Raw genomic sequence first — 19276 nt, 5'->3', positions numbered from 1 at the left:
CATCGACCAGCCACAGCCACACACGTTTGCAAACCCTGAGGCTTCCCCAGGCTTGCCAGGCTGCTACATCCCCCCAAGGGGTTTTGTAACTGCCCTGCACATTTTAGCTCTGCTTGCTTGCAGGCAGAGTGCCTCCAGGGTCAGAGCCATCGCTCTACTACCTGCTTATTGGTTCACTGTAGAAGTAAGCAGCTTAGCACTGACTGGCTCTCCTCACCGAAAGCTGCCCAGGCTGCTACACCCAGCCACACATGGTTTAACAGGGAAATGCCCACGAAGGAGTAGAGCCAGTAGTCAACTCACCATACATAGCGCTTGCACTCAGTCGTCCCCGCCCCCCCCCCAGCCCCATCCCCTCCCCCTCCGAGTTGATTGGCCGATGTACTTTGGTGGATGGAATCCACTTAGGATGGGATCCATCTTAAGCATAAGGTATCTGCCAGTGCTGTTTAGCTGTGTGGCCTCTGGTCATCCGAATCCAGGTAGTCTACTCAAGGATGTGAGACCGTGTCCCTGCTTTGGACTTAGCGGGTTTTTGCTGCAGGCAGAAGAGATCGCCCCCACTTCTCTTTCTTTATATCCCAAGCATTTGTTCCTCAGTTTTGTTGGTAGGTGGCACAGTAGAGTTGGGCCTCATTGCTTTTTTTTGTAAAAAGTATAGGCGCTTGCATGCTAAGACTGCCACGTAGTAGCCTCAGAGACCTGAAACCTAGCTCTCTTGCTGTTCGCCTAAAAGAACCTCTTGCTCACCAGCCCGGATTGGGTCTTGGATAACATGTCCTGAGTTTGTATGCTTCTCCGGGGCAAGGAGCTGATGTTTCCTTATGCTTTTCCCAACAGCAGCCTGAACAGCGTCAACAGCAGTGACTCCCGGTCCAGTGGATCCCACTCGCACTCGCCCAGCTCGCATTACCGGTACCGCAGCTCTAACCTGGCCCAGCAGGCCCCTGTGAGGCTGTCCAGCGTATCCTCCCACGACTCAGGGTTCATATCCCAGGACGCCTTCCAGTCCAAGTCACCCTCTCCCATGCCACCTGAAGCTGCCAACCAGGTAAGGACGCCCTTCACCCAGAGAGCAGCAGGCACCCAGGGCGCCCTGACCACTGCTGATGGGTCATTTAAAAGAGACCCCCAAAGGGAGAGATCCTCTAAGTTGGGCTGGAAGCCTGTCTCAGCATCAGCAGTAGTTACAAATACTATGTTGGTTGGGTAAGCTATCACTTCTAAGTAGGTAGCCTTAAAGAGACTGGGTCTCTCCCCTGCATCCTTGTAGTACCTAAGTTGGTCTGACATAATGCTCCACAATGGGGACACCTCCTCTTCATGTCATCTCAGGTTTTTCCCCAGGGACAGAGACCCTATTGGTGAACAGTGATTTCCCCAAACCCTCAGTTCCAGTGAGAATGGCTTATTAGAGCCCCCGTGGGTAACCCTGTTGGCACTTTGACCCCGGGAGGAGGAAAGATGTGTAATCTCTCCATGTACCGTAGTTTGGATGACACTCACCAAGCTAGACCAGGTCTCTTGTGTGTGTTGGTGGTGTTTACAACCCTTGGGGTGCCTGTTTCTTAGGGCCAGTTTGTCAGCTTTGGCTCCACACTTGTTAATTAATTAGCACAGTGTACCCAATGCTAGGACATGATTGGTGCCACCATCTATTGGGTCCCATCTATAGCGCCACCTGCTGGAAGGCAGAGGAGTGTGGGGAGGCTGAGCCAGAGAACCTGGTTGCTCAGCCAAGGTTAGCAAGTGCAGAACCTCATATTTCAGAGCTCTTCAGCATAATTTAGCCATGTGAGCCTTTCCCCTCATTTTCCCCCTTTAGAGATGCGATTTCCCACAGAAAGGCTCTGGCCCGAGCGAACTGCATTTACTTTCAGTATGTGTCTCAGCTAGGGTGCTTTGGCTTGGCACCCAGGGCCTCCATCCCTCTAATGTGCTCACTAAGCCATGCCTGCTGTGCTCCTACCAATCTGCATGTGGTCAGAAGGAGGGCAGAACCATTGTTTCCTTAAAGGCCACCTAGTGTGCAGTCTAGCTCTGTCTGTTTCTAACGGATTGAGAACTAACACAGTCTCGTACCCTGATAACCCTTGCTGAAAATGCAAAGCCTTTCTCTCTTCTCATGCCGCTGTTAGTGGCCCAAGCACAATTTATGCCCCAGTGATGTCTGGTGGGGGGAGGGGGGTGTCGGTCTCTGAGTTCTGAAAGCCTGTACCTACCTGGCTAGTTCCCAAGAGTAGGCTAGGGAAAGTGCCTGACACTCAAGCCAAGTTTGGATTTTCAACACTTACCAGGGTGGAGTGACACATGCCTCTCACCTCAGTGAACACTGGGAGGCTGCGGACTGGTGATCCCCTTGCTGGGTAGTTAATGAGGCCAATCAGTGGTTTCTGCGTTTAGTGAGAGACCTTGTCTCACAGAAGCAGGGGGACGGGAGAAAAGGACACTAACACTAACCTCTGGCTGCTTCACACACAGCAGTAGGCTTTCTGTTTGTTTGTTTGTTTGTTTGTTTGGTACTGGATGTGGAACCCAGGGTCTGTTCTCTTTCTCTCTCTCTCTCTCTCTCTCTCCCACACACACACACACCCCTCCAATAAGCTTTGTACATTTTGTTGGAGTTAGGTGTGGAATCCAGGGTACACACACAGAGGCGGGGGGGGGGAGGGTGCACACTCGCATACACACCAGTAGGCTCTCTGTTTGTTTTGTTGGTGCTGGGTATGGAATCCAGAGTCTCTCACAGGCGTGTGACCAACCATTGTCTTACACCCCCAGCCTTAGGATAGTTATAATAAGCCAAAGGATGCAGCAGAATTTAAAAGAGAATTATTCCTTTTCAGACAGCACAGCTGCTTGCAATCAAGTAAAGAGGAACTTGTAAGACATTTCCCAAATCGCACCAGCCAGAGGGCTCCACCTCCCCTCTGAGATAGGAGAAGGATAGAAACGTGAAGCTGGCATCCTTGATGGTTGATCCAGGCACTCACAGTGCTGAAGGACCTGACTTACTTAATCAAAACGGAGTTAAGCTAGAGTGTGTAGCTAACAGTGAGGGACTTGGAGTAAGGGGCTTGGTGTCATGAAGTAGAGAGGGCTCACGGGGAGTGGTGTGGGCTTTTGAAACCTCAGAGCCTGTCCCCAGTGACATTCCCTGTAGCAAGGGCATATTTCCTAATCCCTCACAAGCCGTTTTGCCAACTGTAGACCAAGTATTCCAATATACTAACCCACAGGACCCATTCTCATTAAAACCACCACACTAGGCCGCAGAGTTGAGGCAGCATACCAGTGACCATAAAGGCAGAGTCCCTACTACAGCAGAGTGTCAGAAGGCCAGGCTCGGGGCAGGGGACTGTCAGGCACCTGGGCTTAGTGGCATCAGCACTGGCACCCATTCCCCACATCTGGTCCTCTCCAGATGCCTCACCAGGCTTCCCTGCTCAGAATCTCCCAAGTCACTGTCTAGACAGAGAACCTCAGATCTCTCCTTAAGATGGGAGGTGCCACAGAAGCTGTGCTAGACCCAATAAGAAGCTAGGAATTAGAGCCACCATTCAGCCACCGCTTGCCTAGGGACAGTTTTGTGCAATGTACAATACCTATGGACCTATGAGGTCCATTCCGTGTCCTTGTGGTATATTGTCGTATGCCCAAGGGCACAGAGCTTGCGGAGAGGCCCAGTGTGATGATCTGGTGTCACTCTACCAGACAAGTGCCAGCTAATGTCTGCGGGCTCCACGCGCAGCAGGGCCGAAGCGTGGCCGGGTCTCACATTGCTTTCTTAAAACCTGTGCCGGTGAAAATGAAGCCGTAACTTACTGTCTGCTTCTCTCATTCCCCCCCTCTTCTATGTATGTGTCTGTCTCTGTCTCCCTTTCTGTACGTGCCCTTCCCACCCCGTCCTTCCTCCTTTATTTTAATAATGACTTCCGGCGACCTGTGGTTTGGTTTGTTGGTCCCCTTCTGTGTGGCTCTTCCCCCGCTACAGAACTCATCCAGCTCGGCCTCCTCTGAAGCGTCGGAAACCTGCCAGTCAGTGAGCGAGTGCAGCTCCCCCACCTCAGTCAGCTCAGGCTCTACCATGGGCGCCTGGGTGTCCACAGAGAAGGTGACTGGCCAGGGTTGCAGCCTTGGTGGGCTGTTCTTCCTGACCTGCCCCCGCCTGCCTGCTGCACACACAGCCACCGCAGCTGTAGGAACCCGAAGGAAACTCAAGATCTGCTCCAAAAGCTGAGCTCTCTTTGGGATAGGGCCTGGATAGGTGGAGGGCTCCCTAGCTGCCTAGGGTGGTCAGTGAGGGAGAGGAAAGGGGCGTGGGGGACTTGGAGGTGTGAAGGCTTCCTCCCCAGAACAGGGTCTGTGTTCATCCCTTCTCCCTTCTTCCCTCTCAAACATCCCACAAGACTGTTGGATGTGACATCTCACTGTGTCCGAGGTCATATGCTTTCCCGCTTTTCAGTTTGCACGTCCCCCCTCCCCACATCCCTAAGCTTGATGCGGAGTCTGCATCCCGAGCAGTGTGCCGATTGGGAAACCTAGAATGAACAGATCCGTTTGGAACACCTCCAGATACCCTGATTTGCTTAACGTGATGAGTCGGTTCCCTAGTGCGGTGGCTTTGCTGGTTTTAAAAAAAATTAAAACACTAACATCGTTGCAAATTAAGGACAATGGTGGATTCCTAAACGGTTCTAAAACACAGGTCAGATGTTTGCCTGACTGAGTCCATAGCTCTTTGCACCCTGGCTCTCCTCCTGAGTCATTCACAGGCAGAAGAGGGCCGGTGTTGATTTTGTTTGTAAATATTCAGGTTTCCCCATGCCCTCGGTGTCAATGCCATCTTGGACCTCTACACTCATCCTGTTATATTAATTTTTTTTTCCTTTTCTCCTCCCTTTTTTGTTTTTGTTTCCAGTTGTCTAATGGGTTTTCTCACTGTAGTTTACCAAGTGAGTCCCATGCAGGGCCCGTGGGTGCAGGCCCTTTCCCTCATTGCCTGCCTGCCTCCCGCCTGCTCCCTCGAGTCACCTCTGTCCACCTTCCTGACTACGCTCATTATTACACCATTGGGCCCGGCATGTTCCCGTCATCTCAGATCCCTAGCTGGAAGGTTTGTGTCTCCTCCCTCTCCAGCTCCCTCCTCCCTCCCTTTACAGCTCCCTCCTCCCTCCCTTTACAGCTCCCTCCTCCCTCCCTTTACAGCTTCCTCCCTCCTTCTTCCCCTCCCTCCTCCCCTCCTTCCTCCCTTCGCTCCTCTCTCCCTCCTTTCCTCCCTCCCTCCCTCCCTCATTGCTTCTGTGCTCACCTGTCTTCTGTTCTGCCATCCTCTCCCCCACCTACCATCTTCCCCTCGACTCTACCCTCACTTACACACTCTGCCCTCTTCCCCACAATCCTTCTTCCTCAGGAAGCCGCCCCCCCCCCACCCCTGCCCCGGGGAGCACCAAAAAACAGCTAGAGATATTTTCCACATGGAACAGAAACCTGAGTCTTCCTTTAGAGAGTTAGCCCTGGAGGCTGGAAATCAGGGACTCGGCTAGGCTCTGCATTTGGGTGGAGCCTGCTGGCTTCATTCCCTCCTGGGCTGCCCGAAGTTTTATCAGAGCCTATGGTCTCCCTCCTTAGCCATATGCTCAACTTGTCCCCAGATGACAGTCCCGCTGCAATAGCAGAACTGCAGCCTGGAGTATGCATTGGATCATGCCCTCGCTTGGAAGTATATTAACTTCGCATTTGATTGTTTTATGTTGAAACATGTTTGTTTCAATATAAAAAATCAAACTTTTAAGTAGTTTCCACCAGGGTGGTTGAAGCTCCAGGATGGTAAGTCAGTCCCTGGGGCTGCCAGTATTTTGAGCAGCTTATAACTTCATCTCTCAGAGTCCCCAAAACCCTCTGCAGATCCTAGAGCCCTCCCTGTCCCAGGGTGGCAGGTGCACCTGTAGAATGGCTGGTGGTGCGCTAGGGCTCCCTGGTGGCCACTTAGCCTTGGCCAAGTCATTCAGTTGCTCTAGGAGAGTGGGTCCTTCCAGCAGAAGGGCGGGCCTGGCTCCTTGAGATGGCAAGCTCTCTCTCTCTCTCCCCCTCTCTCTCCCGGCTGATGCTCTGGTATATAGTGGCCAGCTGTCAGGTGGCTTCTGCTACCTGGTTGTTGAGAGTTTTTAATCTTGGGCAGGGAGGAGGAGATGGGAGGTACTGGTGGGGGCGGGGTGGGGGGAGTACTCAGTGTGGGCAGGCAGAAGGCTAGGGGCTAGCCTCTGCTAGAGTTACCTTGTGTGGGCAGCTGTGAACGGGTGGCTTTAGCCTTCTATCTGGGTTGGGGGCCATGGCTCTTCACTACATTGTTCTACTCAGGACTGGGCAAAGCCAGGACCCTATGACCAGCCACTGGTGAACACCCTCCAGCGCCGCAAAGAGAAACGTGAGCCAGATTCCAATGGGGGAGGACCCACTACGACCGGAGGGCCACCTGCAGGTGCTGAAGAGGCGCAGAGACCAAGGAGCATGACGGTGTCAGCTGCCACCAGGGTGATATACCTGTTCTCTGTATCTGCTTGGATTCACACTTAGGCCAAAATGGGGGACCAAGGGACCCTGAGCAGCTGGAGGGGTGACTCTCCATCCTTCCCCAGCTCCACAATGTATAAGACAGGAGGAGAACCCTCGTGTAGTAGTAAGAGATGTAGAACTCTAGTTCCTGCATGAGAACTATGCAGGTCTAAGTAGTCACCACAGACACTGATGATGCTCACAGGACTGACCTGGGGTCCCACCTAAAGCTGTGGGTATGGTGGCTCTGGTCTCTTGAGTTTACATTCCCTGGTGTGTCTGGCCTCCATCCTGCAGCCTGGTGAGGAGATGGCGGCCTGTGAGGAACTGACACTCGCTCTGTCCCGGGGCCTCCAGCTGGACGTGCAGAGGAGCAGCCGGGACTCACTACAGTGCTCCAGCGGCTACAGCACCCAGACCACCACCCCGTGTTGCTCTGAGGATACCATCCCCTCCCAAGGTACGAGGCGCCCAGCTTGCCGTCCGGCTTTCCGGGCGGGTCCAGGTGAGGAGGCAGCGAGCCGGCGGCTGTTCTAACCACAGCCTAACCCCTGGCTACACATGGGCTTTGGAATCTGTCGTCTCTGGGTGCTTTGGGGATATTTTGCTCATTTCTTGCCATCCGTGTGCAATGCTCCCCACCCTGAAATGAGGCCCATGCTCGTGTGTGCTTGGCACTGTGTGAGGCGCCTCTTCTTCGTTTTAATCTTCACAATCATACACAGGAGAGAGATTCTATCCCCATTTTACAGATGCGGACACTGAGGCTCAGTAACTTGACCAAGTCCACATAACTCCATGGAATCCAGCCCCTAAGTTCTTAATCTAGTCGGAGGTGGGCACCTCACCTCTCTCCCTCATCACCATACACATGGGGCAGACAGAGCAGACATCTGACACAAGAGTAGCTACTTGTGGGATGGTTGGCTAAAGGCTCTCTGTATAACACGTTATTAAAGATCAAGTAAATCTCAAGTAAAGGTGTCCCTCCTCCCAACCCCTCAGGGACAGTCAGTAGTCTGGACCTATCTTTAGTAGTCAGAACCGCAAGGGTACTACTGGTGTCTAGAAGCCAAGAGGCTGGGGGTTTTCTAACCCACCTCTGAAACACTAGCCCTCCAGACCTCACCCAAACAAAGAATTACCTAGCCTCAAGCCTCCAGTTCAGTTGACAAGCTGTTCAGAAACCTGGCCCCACAATGCTTACTGTAAGCATCCCTCCTTTGTTGCCCTGAGATACACACAGAGCCATTTGTATTTGGTTTTCAGGCGCTCCATCCCTTGCTAGCCCTCACTTGGGCTGTTAGCTGTTATCATGAAGATGGTAAAGCCAACACTGTTCTGAGAGAGAGAGCTTTCTCATGGCTAATTGTAGACCAGATGACCGGACAAATTTGTGTCCTTTGATCCGACCTCCCAGAGTCGTTGGCAGCAGCGTTGTCACAGCTCAGTGCTCTGGGGTTCTTTCCCCCACCTCACAGTTCTCTGTTGTGGATGCCCAGGGTACATTAGTGAACAGAGCAAAGGGCTCCTATAAGGGAACTGGTACTGAGGCAGTGGGCATCGGGGCAGGGGAGGGTGAGGCCACGTGTACTCTGCCTGGTGTGATTCTCATCCTCCTACCACAGCAAGGGAAAAGAAGAGCTCTGGCCCTGGCCCTGGCCCTGGACCATCTAATCAGTTCCTATCCTCAGTTTCAGATTACGATTATTTCTCTGTAAGTGGCGACCAGGAGGCAGAGCAGCAAGAATTCGACAAGTCCTCCACCATTCCAAGGAACAGTGACATCAGCCAGTCTTACAGGCGGATGTTCCAAGCCAAGCGTCCAGCCTCAACGGCTGGCCTGCCCACCACTCTCGGACCTGCTATGGTCACACCAGGGGTGGCGACCATCCGACGGACCCCTTCCACCAAGCCTTCTGTCCGCCGGGGGACCATCGGAGCTGGTCCTATTCCCATCAAGACACCAGTGGTCCCTGTCAAAACCCCAACTGTCCCAGACCTCCCTGGGGTTTTGCCATCCCCTCCAGATGGGCCAGAGGAGCGGGGTGAGCACAGCCCCGAGTCTCCATCTGCAGGGGAGGGGCCCCAGGGTGTCAGCAATATACCCTCTTCCTTGTGGAGTGGCCAAGCGCCCGTCAACCCTCCACTTCCAGGCCCAAAGCCCAGTATCCCTGAGGAACACAGACAGGCGATTCCAGAGAGCGAGGCTGAAGACCAGGAAAGGGACCCCCCAAGTGCCACTGTCTCCCCAGGCCCGATTCCAGAGAGTGACCCCGCAGACCTGAGCCCCAGAGAAAGTCCTCAGGGAGAAGACATGTTGAACGCCATCCGGAGGGGCGTGAAGCTGAAGAAGACGACCACCAACGATCGCTCAGCACCGCGCTTCTCTTAGGTTCTCCTGGTTCCCAGGAGATGCTGCCAGCTCGAAAGAACTCTTTAATTAATAAAGCCTAATTTGTCTTGATCCATTCCAGTCTATAATCAAGCAAACGATTTTGTAGGCAATTCGGAATCCTGCTCTTTTCAAAGTATTCGACATCTTTAGATAAGAATTAAAAGCAACATATGTAATTGACATAACCTTGATCTTTTAATTTGTAAATATTGACGGTTTCTTTCTGCATATTTTAATCTTAGTTTCCCTTTTGATTTTTCTGAAGGTGCCAAATTCCATTTAACTTTTTTACAGGTCTTTGTAAAATTTTAAAAGCATAAAGGGGAGGGGGGTGGGTTGGGATGGGAACCTTGGAGTAATTTCACAAGAGGATTACATACTTAGTTGTTTTTCTCTTTTCTTTTTCCTTCCCTCACGCTTTTGTAGGTGCATTGTAGTTGTCTAGTTTAGAAGCAAATTCAAGTTATTTTAATGGATAAACACAACGGATAAGGGGTGAAACCCTCACTCACATATACTGTGTTCTGGAGGAGAAACGCAGGAGTAGCAGTTGAGCAGTACGCAGAGAAGGAAACCGGACATGGTGGACTGTGTGGGGATTGGGGGGAGGGCTGGGGGAGGGGCACACTGTCAACATAGCCAATCCTGTTACATTTAAGAGTAGCCTTGTAGGTTGAATTTCCAGTAGCTTCATGGTTAACGCATCTGAATAAGCCATACTAGATTGCAGTGTTTGTTTCTGTAAGGTTTTTAAAGACTTCCTTTCTCCCGGCATTCCTCTTGACCGCACACACAGCACCCACACCCGGTCCTGCGCATGCTGCTGCCATGGGTAGACATAGTCCCTTCTTTACTTTCTCGTCTCTTATACTCACTTCCACTGAATCCAAATACATCCAAAAGGGGTAAGGCAATTCAGAAAACGTGCAAACATTTTAAAATGATAGCAGGGAATTCTTAGATATAGAAAATGCCTTTTACTTAACTGTGCCCAGCAGGCTGGGTGCATTGAAAAGCCCAGATATTTTGAAGAAGAAAAAAAATTCAAACAGATTTATCAAGGGTAACCAGCTTGGAGTCTAGCAATTTTGCCAATGTGCTTACCAATCTGGGGGCTTGTTTTTCTTCCCTTCCTTACATAAGGACAGTTGATTGGCTTCTACACACCGGAGCAAAATGGATTTATTTACTGTCAACTGGGAGTCTGATTTCAATTCAGGCAATGTTTTTTTTTTTTCTTTTTCTTTCTTTCTTTAAAAGTGAATTTGTCTTTTCTTTCTTTAAGTGGAAGTTAAATTTGTTAAAATGCCCATCCCTAAAGTCAACAGAGAACTGTAGATTTCAAGAGCTCACATTTAAAGACAGCTGTTCAAAGGGCAAGGCCCTCCGCGGCACAGCAGCTGACAGTCCACGCTTGACATTTTGGGCAGGAGACTTGGTGGGTCCCATGTGCTCCGCAGATCTCTGTTGGCTCTAGCCTCTGATGACGTAATCTACTTTAACACACCACCACCTCGGATGTGAGAGTACCGTTCCTCTAGCCATTGCTCTATAGATAACATTTAACACGGCTGTGACTGATTGCTCAAAGGACATTTTATGTTATGGCTTTAAAGCAGAGGCATGATTATTAGAAATGACTTAAGCTCTTTTCTTTGAAAAACAAGCTCCTTTTGCAGACGAAGCAAACAGTAGTGCCTGTGGTTTAGCCCGCCAATCTTGACGACTCAAAGTAGCTGATGCCTTGTGCATATGATGCTTGAGATGGCTTTGCGGATGCAGACGTCGCTGCAAGGTCATTCTAACAGATCCAAGCGGTATTTTAAACCTTGGAAAGGAACAGAGGGAACTGTACGCTGGTACAGCTTCTCACTTGTTTAGTTTTTAAACGTTAGTATAATCCGAATAAAGTTAATATACACTGTTGCCAAATTCAATGTAGAAAGAATGTGACAAACACCTTGGGTAGTTCTGTTTGTGTTTTTGCATACTGTAAAAGCAGTGTCACAGCTGAAATTGAACCCTTTCTAAAGGTAAATTATTGTGATTTAGTTGCTAGTTTGTATTGAGAGTTGACCTCTCCCTGTGCAGTTTTGTTTGAAACTTGTATAGATAACGGCGTGTAACGTGTCTCCCTGTAACAGTTGCTTCTGCCTACCTTATAAATAAAGAATCACTAAGAAAAAGAGTTCTCAGGTCTCCTTCAGATTGTTAGAACATGGACAGAGCCTCAAACTAAGCTTAGAAAATGTCCGGGGAGTTACGTCTGTGGCAGTTGTAAGATGTAAAGGCTAGAGTTGCCTAATAAACAGTTCCAGTGAGTTAACGACCTAAAAGCAACTCGGTTTTACTGGTAGCTTAAGAACGCTTTACTTTGGGCTGGCCAGATGGCTCAGCAAGTAAGAGCACTGACTGTTCTTCAGAAGGTCCTGAGTTCAAATCCCAGCAAACACATAGTGGCTCACAACTACCCGTAATGAGATCTGATGCCCTCTTCTGGTGTGTCTGAAGACAGCCACAGTGACTTATGTGTAATAACAAATAAATCTCTGGGGCAGAGCAAGCAGGGACTGAGTGAGCGGAGTTGACCAGAATGAGCAGAGGCCCTAAAAAATTCAATTCCCAACAAAAACATGAAGGTTCACAACCATCTGTACAGCTATAGTGTACTCACAGACATAAAATAAATCTTAAAACAAAGAATGCCTTACTTTCTTGTTTCACCTCTGCAGCCCTGGCTTACCTGGAACTCTGCAGAGTTCAAGTGCTGAGTTACAGGCGTGCACTTTTAAAAACTACCCGGCATGAGCGTGCCGTGGAGCGGAAAGGCCTATGGGCAGTCTGGGCAGCAGTTCTCTCCACACACGGCTCCTGGGGGCAGACCAGGCTTGACTGCTAGCCTTCCCTGCTCTACCTTTGTAAAAAAACGAACTTGGGATACTTACAAAGGTCTGCTATATCCTTACCTTTGACTGCTCGGCAGAGAGGCACAGCTGGGTCCTTGAATCCCAAATCATCCCACATTGCACTCTTGAGCCCCAACTGGCAAACCTCCACTCCCCTCCAGAAGGCTGCACTGGGCCTATGCCTGCTCTGAGCTGTTTCAGAGTTGCTTTTTTCATAAGGACTAAATCCCATTAGCAAAGCCTTAGGGAATGAAGAAGGCAGCACGGAGCCGCAGCACCCTGCACTCCTACAATGCAGGGGCACTGAGAAACCGCCTGCATCTGTGGCTTTTTCTTGAGTTCCAGGACAGCCAGGGCTATACAGAGAAACCCTGTCTCGAAAAACCAAAAAAAAAAAAAAAAAAAGAATTATTTATTTAATGTATGTGAGCACACTGTAGCTGGAGACACCCCAGAAGAGGACATCCGATCCCATTGCAGATGGTTGTGAGCCACCATGTGGTGGTTTGGAACTGAACTCAGGACCTTTGGAAGGGCAATCAGTACTCTTAAACGCTGAGCCATCTCTCCAGCTCTCTCTTTCTTTCTTTTAAAGCCCTCCGTATTTCTCTTCTGTTTATTCCTTCCCTTTACTAGTTAAGCCTTCATCTTCAGCCTTTTCTCAGTTGTGGGCAAGGGAGATGGCTCAGTGGATAAAGCACTTATGAGGACCTAGGTCTGGAGCTCCATCACTCATGCAGCTGAGCACAGCAGTGCACTAGAGACCTCATCTTAAAGATGGAAGGTGAGGAGTGCCACCCACACGGTTCTCTGCCCTGCATGAGTGTGTCCGTGTGCACAAGTGTGCTTGAGTGTACATGTACTAAGATGAAAGCCAACCTGGCCCTAACACTTGAACACAGGTTAGCTCTGTGAAGTTTTTCCTTACAGAGCACGTGTGCTATCAATATAATTCTACAGGCACCTTAAAAAACCTGGCCATACATGGTAAAAACCAAACCACACCACACTGCAGGCAAGCACTTGGTGCCACAGTAACCTGGAAGAACACTTCAGGCACAGCCAACGTGTCTAGTTCCTTTTATTAGGGCAAGTGTGAGTGTGCTCTGAAACTCTCACTTGCAAGCATGAACAAACAGTGAGGGGCCTGCCTCTATGTGGGCCGTTCCCGAGGTCTGGTCACAATATGCCACCACAGTGGGGGCAAGTCACCTTCCCTTCTAGCAGGAGGCAAAGCTTCAGACATAATACCATCAGGTGATGTTTCCTCCTGCAGCTGCTTAACCTAGAAGGGGACAAGGAAGGGACAGTTACTAAGGACTCTCACAGTAAGACCCATGTGCATGCTCAGACAGTGGGCTATGTCTCCCTCCACCCGGAATCAGCATCAAGAAGAGGTTATTTCATATAAACCTGCACTGTTTCTATGCCTGAGTCTCCCAATACAACAAAGAGTCTTGAGTCGACCGGTCTCCCTGCCTTGCCTTCCCAGTGGTGTCATTCCTGGTGAGCCAGGTGGCTGTTCTCACTTGTTCTCTTAGCACAGCAAAGCTGAGCACTCTCCTGTCACCTACTCCTTCAGCAAAGCCACTAGTCTGCCTGATTCCGTTTGTCATGGTGTCCCATGGTCCCCAGGAAAACACTCCTATCTAAGCACTCTCCCAAAGCATTAAGAAGCCCAGCTCAGATGTACTAGTGATGCAAATTAACAAGTTCCCAGGGAGCAGCCTGGACAAGAATTCAGGTGAAGTCACATGAAAAGTAGGCTCTGCCCTGCCGGATGTTGCCCAACAGGATTCTCAGCATCACTGTCCTAACGGGACTGGACCTAGAAGTAAGAGCTCATCCATACACAGCACTGGATAACATCCAGGAGCTGAAAGCAAAGAGAGAAGGGGGCGGGGGAGACTCAGGAGAGGTCCTCAGTGGTCACTGGCAGAACAAACCTGCTGCTTACCATGAAAATATATTCTAAGCCTCAATATGCTCTAATACTTATTACAAAACATGATGTCCCTTGGCCACAGAGGCCTTTCTACTCCACCTTGGCTAAGGCCTTCTAATTCCAACATCCTGGACTTTATCTCACATAACCAGTACAACTTCAAAAATGGTAAACTGAGAGACCAGTATCTAGTTCCTGCTGCCCGCCTGCCCATCTGCATAAGTACCCTCCAAGATGCCAAGGGAACTGATCTACACATCCCTTCTGACCTGGAGTTCTCTGTATCAGACTGTCTCAACTGCCTTTTTAAATTCAGCTTAGACCCTATATGACCCTTCCCTTTGATACACTGTAAGTCTCCTGTTGTTTTGTTTTATTTTCCCAGACAGGGTTTCTCTATATAGCTCACTCTGTAGACCAGGCTGGCCTTGAATTCACAGAGATCCACCTGCCTCTGCCTCCCAAGTGCTGGGATTAAAGGTGTGTGCTACCACTGCCTGGCTCTGGAATTCTCTTACTTGGCTGGAGAAACGGCTCAATGGGCAAACTGGACCCGAAAGGTCAGTATAGCTAAGGAGAAAATACTAGAACAAACCAATGTCTACTGCATCAATTGCCCAGTGTCAGATGGGCCATCACTGTCACTTGGCAAGCCTACTTTTCCATGTGCTCCCCACCCGCCATACCCACTCCCGTGGCTGTCCTCTCGGGATACTGAGAGCCTCCCTTTCACCTGAATGCAGTTACACACACGTGTCTACAACAGAGTAAAGAGCCTTTTTAGTTTCCTCTCAAGGATCTCAGTCGTCTCCACAATTTTAAATAAAACTGAAAACGTGACAGACTTCCATTTCTAGACCAGATCCTACACTCCTAGTTGCCAAGTGGAATGTTTCCTTCAGACGCCAGAGTCCCAAGCTTCACCCTTCTGAATGTTTGATAATCCCTGACATCCGGGACTTCTCTCCACCTTATACCAGTCTTCCCTACCTGGTCACCAGCCCTGAACTGCAGAACCTGGAAACCACTGGTTTCTCATGTCCCTGACCCCATCTCCCATAGCCAATGAAGATCCCTCCAGGGGACGTTCTGCCTGTCCATACCCCTTCCACAGCTACTGTAGCACTCTGTGGACCACACAACCTTTTCACTGAAACTACCACACAAACCCTAAACTGGGCTTCTGATTATTCCTGGCTTCTCCAACATAGCACCCACGCTATGACAAGAGCTGCTAAAGCCCAACTCTGACCATCCTAAGCTGAATGAAGAATGCCTAGGCCTCTGGGGTAGGGAAAGGACAAGGAGTTTTATAGAACAGGAAGAGGAGGTGGAGGTGAGAGATCAGAGAGGTTCAAAGCGCACTAGAGACAACGTATCTGGAAGATGGCCAATGTGAAAATGAACACAGTGAGAAACTAAAAGTCTGGCTAAGAAGTCAGCATGACCGTCACGGCTGGACTGTGGACCCCAGCCCACAGAGGCAAGCTCCATCCACATGCAGACCAAGCAAAACGCTCTGGTGCACTGTCGAAAGACGCACCTCCCGATCCCAGCTCTCCATCCTCAGCTTCTTCCACTGCTCTCTCTTGGAAAAGTAATCAGGATACACTGCTTTCTCAGAGGGATGCCAGTAATCTAAGCACCACTCTGGAACCTGCCGAAAGAGAACAGCACGCGTTATTCCGCAGGATAACTAGAAATGCCGTGGACACGGCCTGCTCAGGGGACAGAAGACAAAACTCAAGGGGCCGCTGTCAGTTATCAGCTGGCTCAGTTGGTCAAGTGCTTACCACTCAGCCATGGGAACCTGAGTACCGAGTGCCAGCACCCATGCAAAAGCGGGCGTGGTGCTAAGCACCTGTAATCCCAGTGACGGGCCAGACTGGTGAAAGGATCCCTGGAGCTTCCTGGCCACCCAGCCTAGCCAAAAGAAAAACAAAAAAAAGAGAGTCTCCAGGTTCAGCAGAGACCTCATCTCAAGAAATAAAAGTAAAGAGCAACTAAGGAAGAGCCCTGCAAACGACCCTGGCTTCTACCAGTATACTCACCAACACATACATATATCACACACCACATATACGTATACAATAGTGTGTATGCATGTGAGACAGTTATTACTGGACCATTTCTGACTGTAAGCAATGAAGAGCAGAGGGCAAGCAGAGACCAGGTAAGAGAGAACGCCTTAAAGAGCCATGTGGCCGAAACATTAAAGGTGTCCAAGAGAGCTGGCATCCCTCCTCTCTGGCTCCCATCTACTAAACACCAAGGGTTATGCAAACATCACCTGAGTCTCTCAGCAATGCTCAGTACCAATCCAAACTGGCTAACTTGAAGTTCCCCAAATGAGCTATGTACCAAATACTTTAAGCATTGTGCTTTGCCAAAAGTACACTGCCAAACCTTAGGGCTGAATTTATGAAAAGAGGAGAGGAAAAAGTTCAGCAGTCAGGGAAAATCTGGCCACGGCTCAAATGGCACATGGTATATAAGGCAGAGGTGTGTGGGCCTGGAGACAAGGCTGGTGTCCTGTAAAGCAGCTGCCTTGCACCCTTCACCTACCTTGTAGCACTCATATCTCTCGAAGGAAGTGCCCCCCGGAGAGTCTGGGAAGATATACGGCTGAGGATGCTGATTCTGCCAGAATTCTTCTTCCGCCTCCCTCAGCAGCTGGGTAGCCCTCACCATATCCTTCTCATTCTTATGTTCTTCAAACCGGGCTCTCATCAAGCAAGCAAAGTACCGGTACTTGTCCCTTAAATCGAAATGAGTGTGGACATCAGAACCGTTATCTACTTGAGTGGGCAGCACTCTTATCAATGCATGCCAGATGAGCACCTTTCTGGCACCTCACCAACTTCAGGTCTTCGTGAGCTCTTCCTCTGTGGCCCTCGGAACAGCAACAGATGCTGAACATCTCATCAGTAACAGGCACAATGCATTAAGTACAACCTAGCTATTTTCCTCTCTCCTCTAAGGATTTCGACAGGAAAGGAAAAGGTGACAACCTTTGCAGGTTCATTTGATAGGCACTCATTGGTGACTACCACAGGTCCTCTCATCTTCTGCTAGATCACCCATGCCATCTCCAGGATTTGGCACAGCATCTAGCAGAAGATGGGAAGACCTGTGTCACTGTCAGACAAGACCCAAGAAAACAAAACAAAATACCCATCCAGACCACCAAGTCATGAGAGGGAACCTCTCTAGACTACTGCTAAACTAGCTGTATAGTCTGGGGAAAGTTACTTAATGGAAAGGCTGACATACACATTTCAAGAGCATATATACAAAAGTACACTTCACAAAGTGGTTGGCAGGTTTCAAGTTCTCAGTGATACAACAGTCATTACACCAAAAAATAATTTACAAAAAGTAGTGTCCAATAAGGTCCACTGCATGAGGATACATGTTAGAGGCAGAAGGGGAACTAGGGAACCCTTGAGGTCATCTAGACAATTGAATTGCTAGTAATGTCATTAGCTGGAAATTTGAGAATATAATCAGTATGAGGAATTAAAAAAAAAAAAGCTTGGTTTTAAAGAATTTGGATAAACTCAGTTTAGCAGATAGCAGATGCCCTCATAGACAACTAGAAATACAGCTAATTCAAGCACCAACACTGAGGACATCCTAAGGAAACACAGTGCCTAAGACAGAGCCTTAGGTGGAACCAGTGAATGTCCTAGAAGACAAATGAGGGCTAGGGGGATGTGGCTCAGTAGGTAAAGTACCATGCAAGCATTAGGACCGAGTTTGGAGTCCTAAAACCCACGTAAAACTAGACATGGGAGAACACATCAGTGGTCCCAGCGTTCCTCCTCAGGATGACAAGATGTGACAAATGCCCACATGTTTACAGGCCAGCTGGCCTAGCATGCCAGGCAGTGCTGTCCCAACAAGGAGGAAGGCAAGGTTGTCACACAGGTGATATCAACACGGGTTTTTTTTTGTTTGTTTTGTTTTAAGGGAACTGATGCGGACAAGGACTAAGAAAAGATGTCAGCTTTCAAATCTGTTAGTGCTGTCATAGTAGCTAGTTTGGTTATTCCCTCCATGAATATGAGCCCTACTATTTCCAGCTGTACTATAACACTGTCTGGATTCTTGCAGGCTTAGCTTCCTTAGCAACACTGGTAACTCTGCTCCTTCTGAGTTTCCCCGTCACCTTCCCCGTTAATCCATGGGGATTGCAGCTCAAAATCGAGGGTTAACTGTCATTTATTTGCCATCCAGAATGGACGCTGAATTGCAAATTCTGTTAAATAAATACGAAAAACTTTGAAAAGAAGCTAGCAACTGTACAACATTGTACAACAAAGAGATGTAACCACAAACTTGTATCCTAGGATTCGGGGGTTACCCTCTGCAGGTCTTACGGGGTTAATTTTCCATCTTTTTCTTAGAAGTCCTCTTTGTGGGATTAGGTTTTAGGATAAGAGTGTGGCGGTCTGGGACTTACACATCTTCGGTTGTCACTGCCCCTTGCATTTCTTTTAGGTCATGAAAGTCTACACGTTTTAACACTATATTGTTGTTTGTTTGTAAAAAGGGTATTTTTTTTTTTTTTTTTTTTTTGCTTAGCCTCAGACACAGTATGTAATGGAGAATATCTGTCTCCCCCAACATATGCCACCGTATGAGACTTAACGAGAAGACTAGTAACAATGGTTAAAGAAATAAAATGACGTAGGAGGTGGAATAGACATGACGGTAATGAGCCTGCTTATCTGTAAAATCAGGCTAAAATATCACTAATATCTGAGTTACTCTGCAAACTAAAGATAATGGACAAATTACTGTTAAGGTTAGGGACGACAGAGTCATAAAAACGTTAGCGTTAGATCAATGACAGTGACAGTCCTAGATACTTTTTATTTCTTCATGCAACCTTCTACGCTGGGTCCTGGTTGCGCCCCACACAATTATCTCCGCCAGATCAAGCAGAGAGGACTGCATCGGGACCCGGGTTCAAGGGGTCCCTTCACTGTGTTCCCCCAAGTCCTTGATCAGCCTGGCCCACGGGGCCCCTCGGCTTCCGTCCCCGAGCCCCGGGTCCCCTCTCCCCACCTGTGGATACACCATGACTCGAGGTGGCGCAGCGCGCGCTTATACAGCCGCAGCACCTTCTGCTGGTGGGTCAGGTAGGCCGGGGTAGCACAGAACGCCATCGCGCCCGGCTCACCTTCAGCGGCCACCGCAGGGGCTGCCGGGAACCCGGAAACGGGCGGTTGCGAGGCGGAACCGGAAGGACGAGCGTGCTCTGAGCCACTTCCACTTTTCGCTGGGAGGAGCCTGCCGCGCCGTCATGAGTCTCTTCAAGTTCGTGGGTAAGGGCAGGCTTTCCTTGGTCGTGAGCCTCGCTGACCGTCCCGGGTCCCCTCTTCGCGGCATGGCCTTTCCAGAGCACGGAAGATGCCCGGAGGCCTCGCGTGCTGGCAATAACTGATCTGGTTCTTGCTGGAGGGT

General features: G+C 49.6%; 3 protein-coding genes across 14 annotated transcripts in view; 2 read left to right on the top strand and 1 right to left on the bottom strand.

The window, feature by feature from the left end:
• Positions 1-11141, top strand: part of Mtss1 (MTSS I-BAR domain containing 1) — a 138664-nt gene extending 127523 nt beyond the window's left edge. For 2 of the 10 annotated variants that reach the window (XM_029469535.1, XM_021182752.2), the window contains 5 exons: positions 841-1051; positions 3995-4114; positions 6361-6534; positions 6853-7060; positions 8250-11141. In XM_029469535.1, the coding sequence (XP_029325395.1) occupies positions 841-1051; positions 3995-4114; positions 6361-6534; positions 6853-7060; positions 8250-8950 (1414 nt within the window). In that variant the 3' untranslated portion in view covers positions 8951-11141. Of the gene's footprint in view, positions 1-840; positions 1052-3994; positions 4115-4921; positions 5117-6360; positions 6535-6852; positions 7061-8249 lie in introns of all 10 variants that reach the window. The other 8 variants (XM_021182746.2, XM_021182747.2, XM_021182749.2 and 5 more) reach the window with 5 other exon arrangements.
• A 1781-nt stretch (positions 11142-12922) lies between these two features.
• Positions 12923-19037, bottom strand: Ndufb9 (NADH:ubiquinone oxidoreductase subunit B9). Its single transcript, XM_021183699.2, has 4 exons — positions 18878-19037; positions 16370-16562; positions 15348-15461; positions 12923-13144 (listed from the first exon to the last, which is right to left on the bottom strand). Exons 1-4 carry the CDS (start codon positions 18976-18978, stop codon positions 13013-13015), a joined length of 540 nt encoding a protein of 179 aa, XP_021039358.1. The 5' UTR covers positions 18979-19037; the 3' UTR covers positions 12923-13012.
• A 40-nt stretch (positions 19038-19077) lies between these two features.
• Positions 19078-19276, top strand: part of Tatdn1 (TatD DNase domain containing 1) — a 31374-nt gene continuing 31175 nt past the window's right edge. For 2 of the 3 annotated variants that reach the window (XM_029469597.1, XM_021182991.2), the window contains exon 1: positions 19078-19137. Coding sequence is in view for 1 of the 3 variants with exons in the window: in XM_021182988.2 (XP_021038647.1) it covers positions 19116-19137 (22 nt within the window). In the remaining 2 variants the exon portion in view is untranslated. The remainder of the gene's footprint in view (positions 19138-19276) is intronic. The other variant, XM_021182988.2, reaches the window with a different exon arrangement.

This window comes from Mus caroli, chromosome 15 (genome assembly GCF_900094665.2).
Source record: "Mus caroli chromosome 15, CAROLI_EIJ_v1.1, whole genome shotgun sequence".
Lineage (NCBI taxonomy): Eukaryota > Metazoa > Chordata > Mammalia > Rodentia > Muridae > Mus > Mus caroli.
Note: the sequence above shows the minus strand (reverse complement) of the source record. Positions and strands in the feature narration are given on the sequence as shown.

What these genes read in the sequence shown, in the direction of transcription:
- Ndufb9 (XM_021183699.2), bottom strand. Translation starts at nt 18,978, where the DNA reads ATGGCGTTCTGTGCTACCCCGGCCTACCTGACCCACCAGCAGAAGGTG. An exon ending in GAGTCATGGTGTATCCACAG is followed by an intron (nt 16,563 to 18,877) that starts GTGGGGAGAGGG and finishes TTTCGATTTAAG; the next exon opens with GGACAAGTACCGGTACTTTG. An exon ending in AGAGATATGAGTGCTACAAG is followed by an intron (nt 15,462 to 16,369) that starts GTAGGTGAAGGG and finishes CTCTTTCGGCAG; the next exon opens with GTTCCAGAGTGGTGCTTAGA.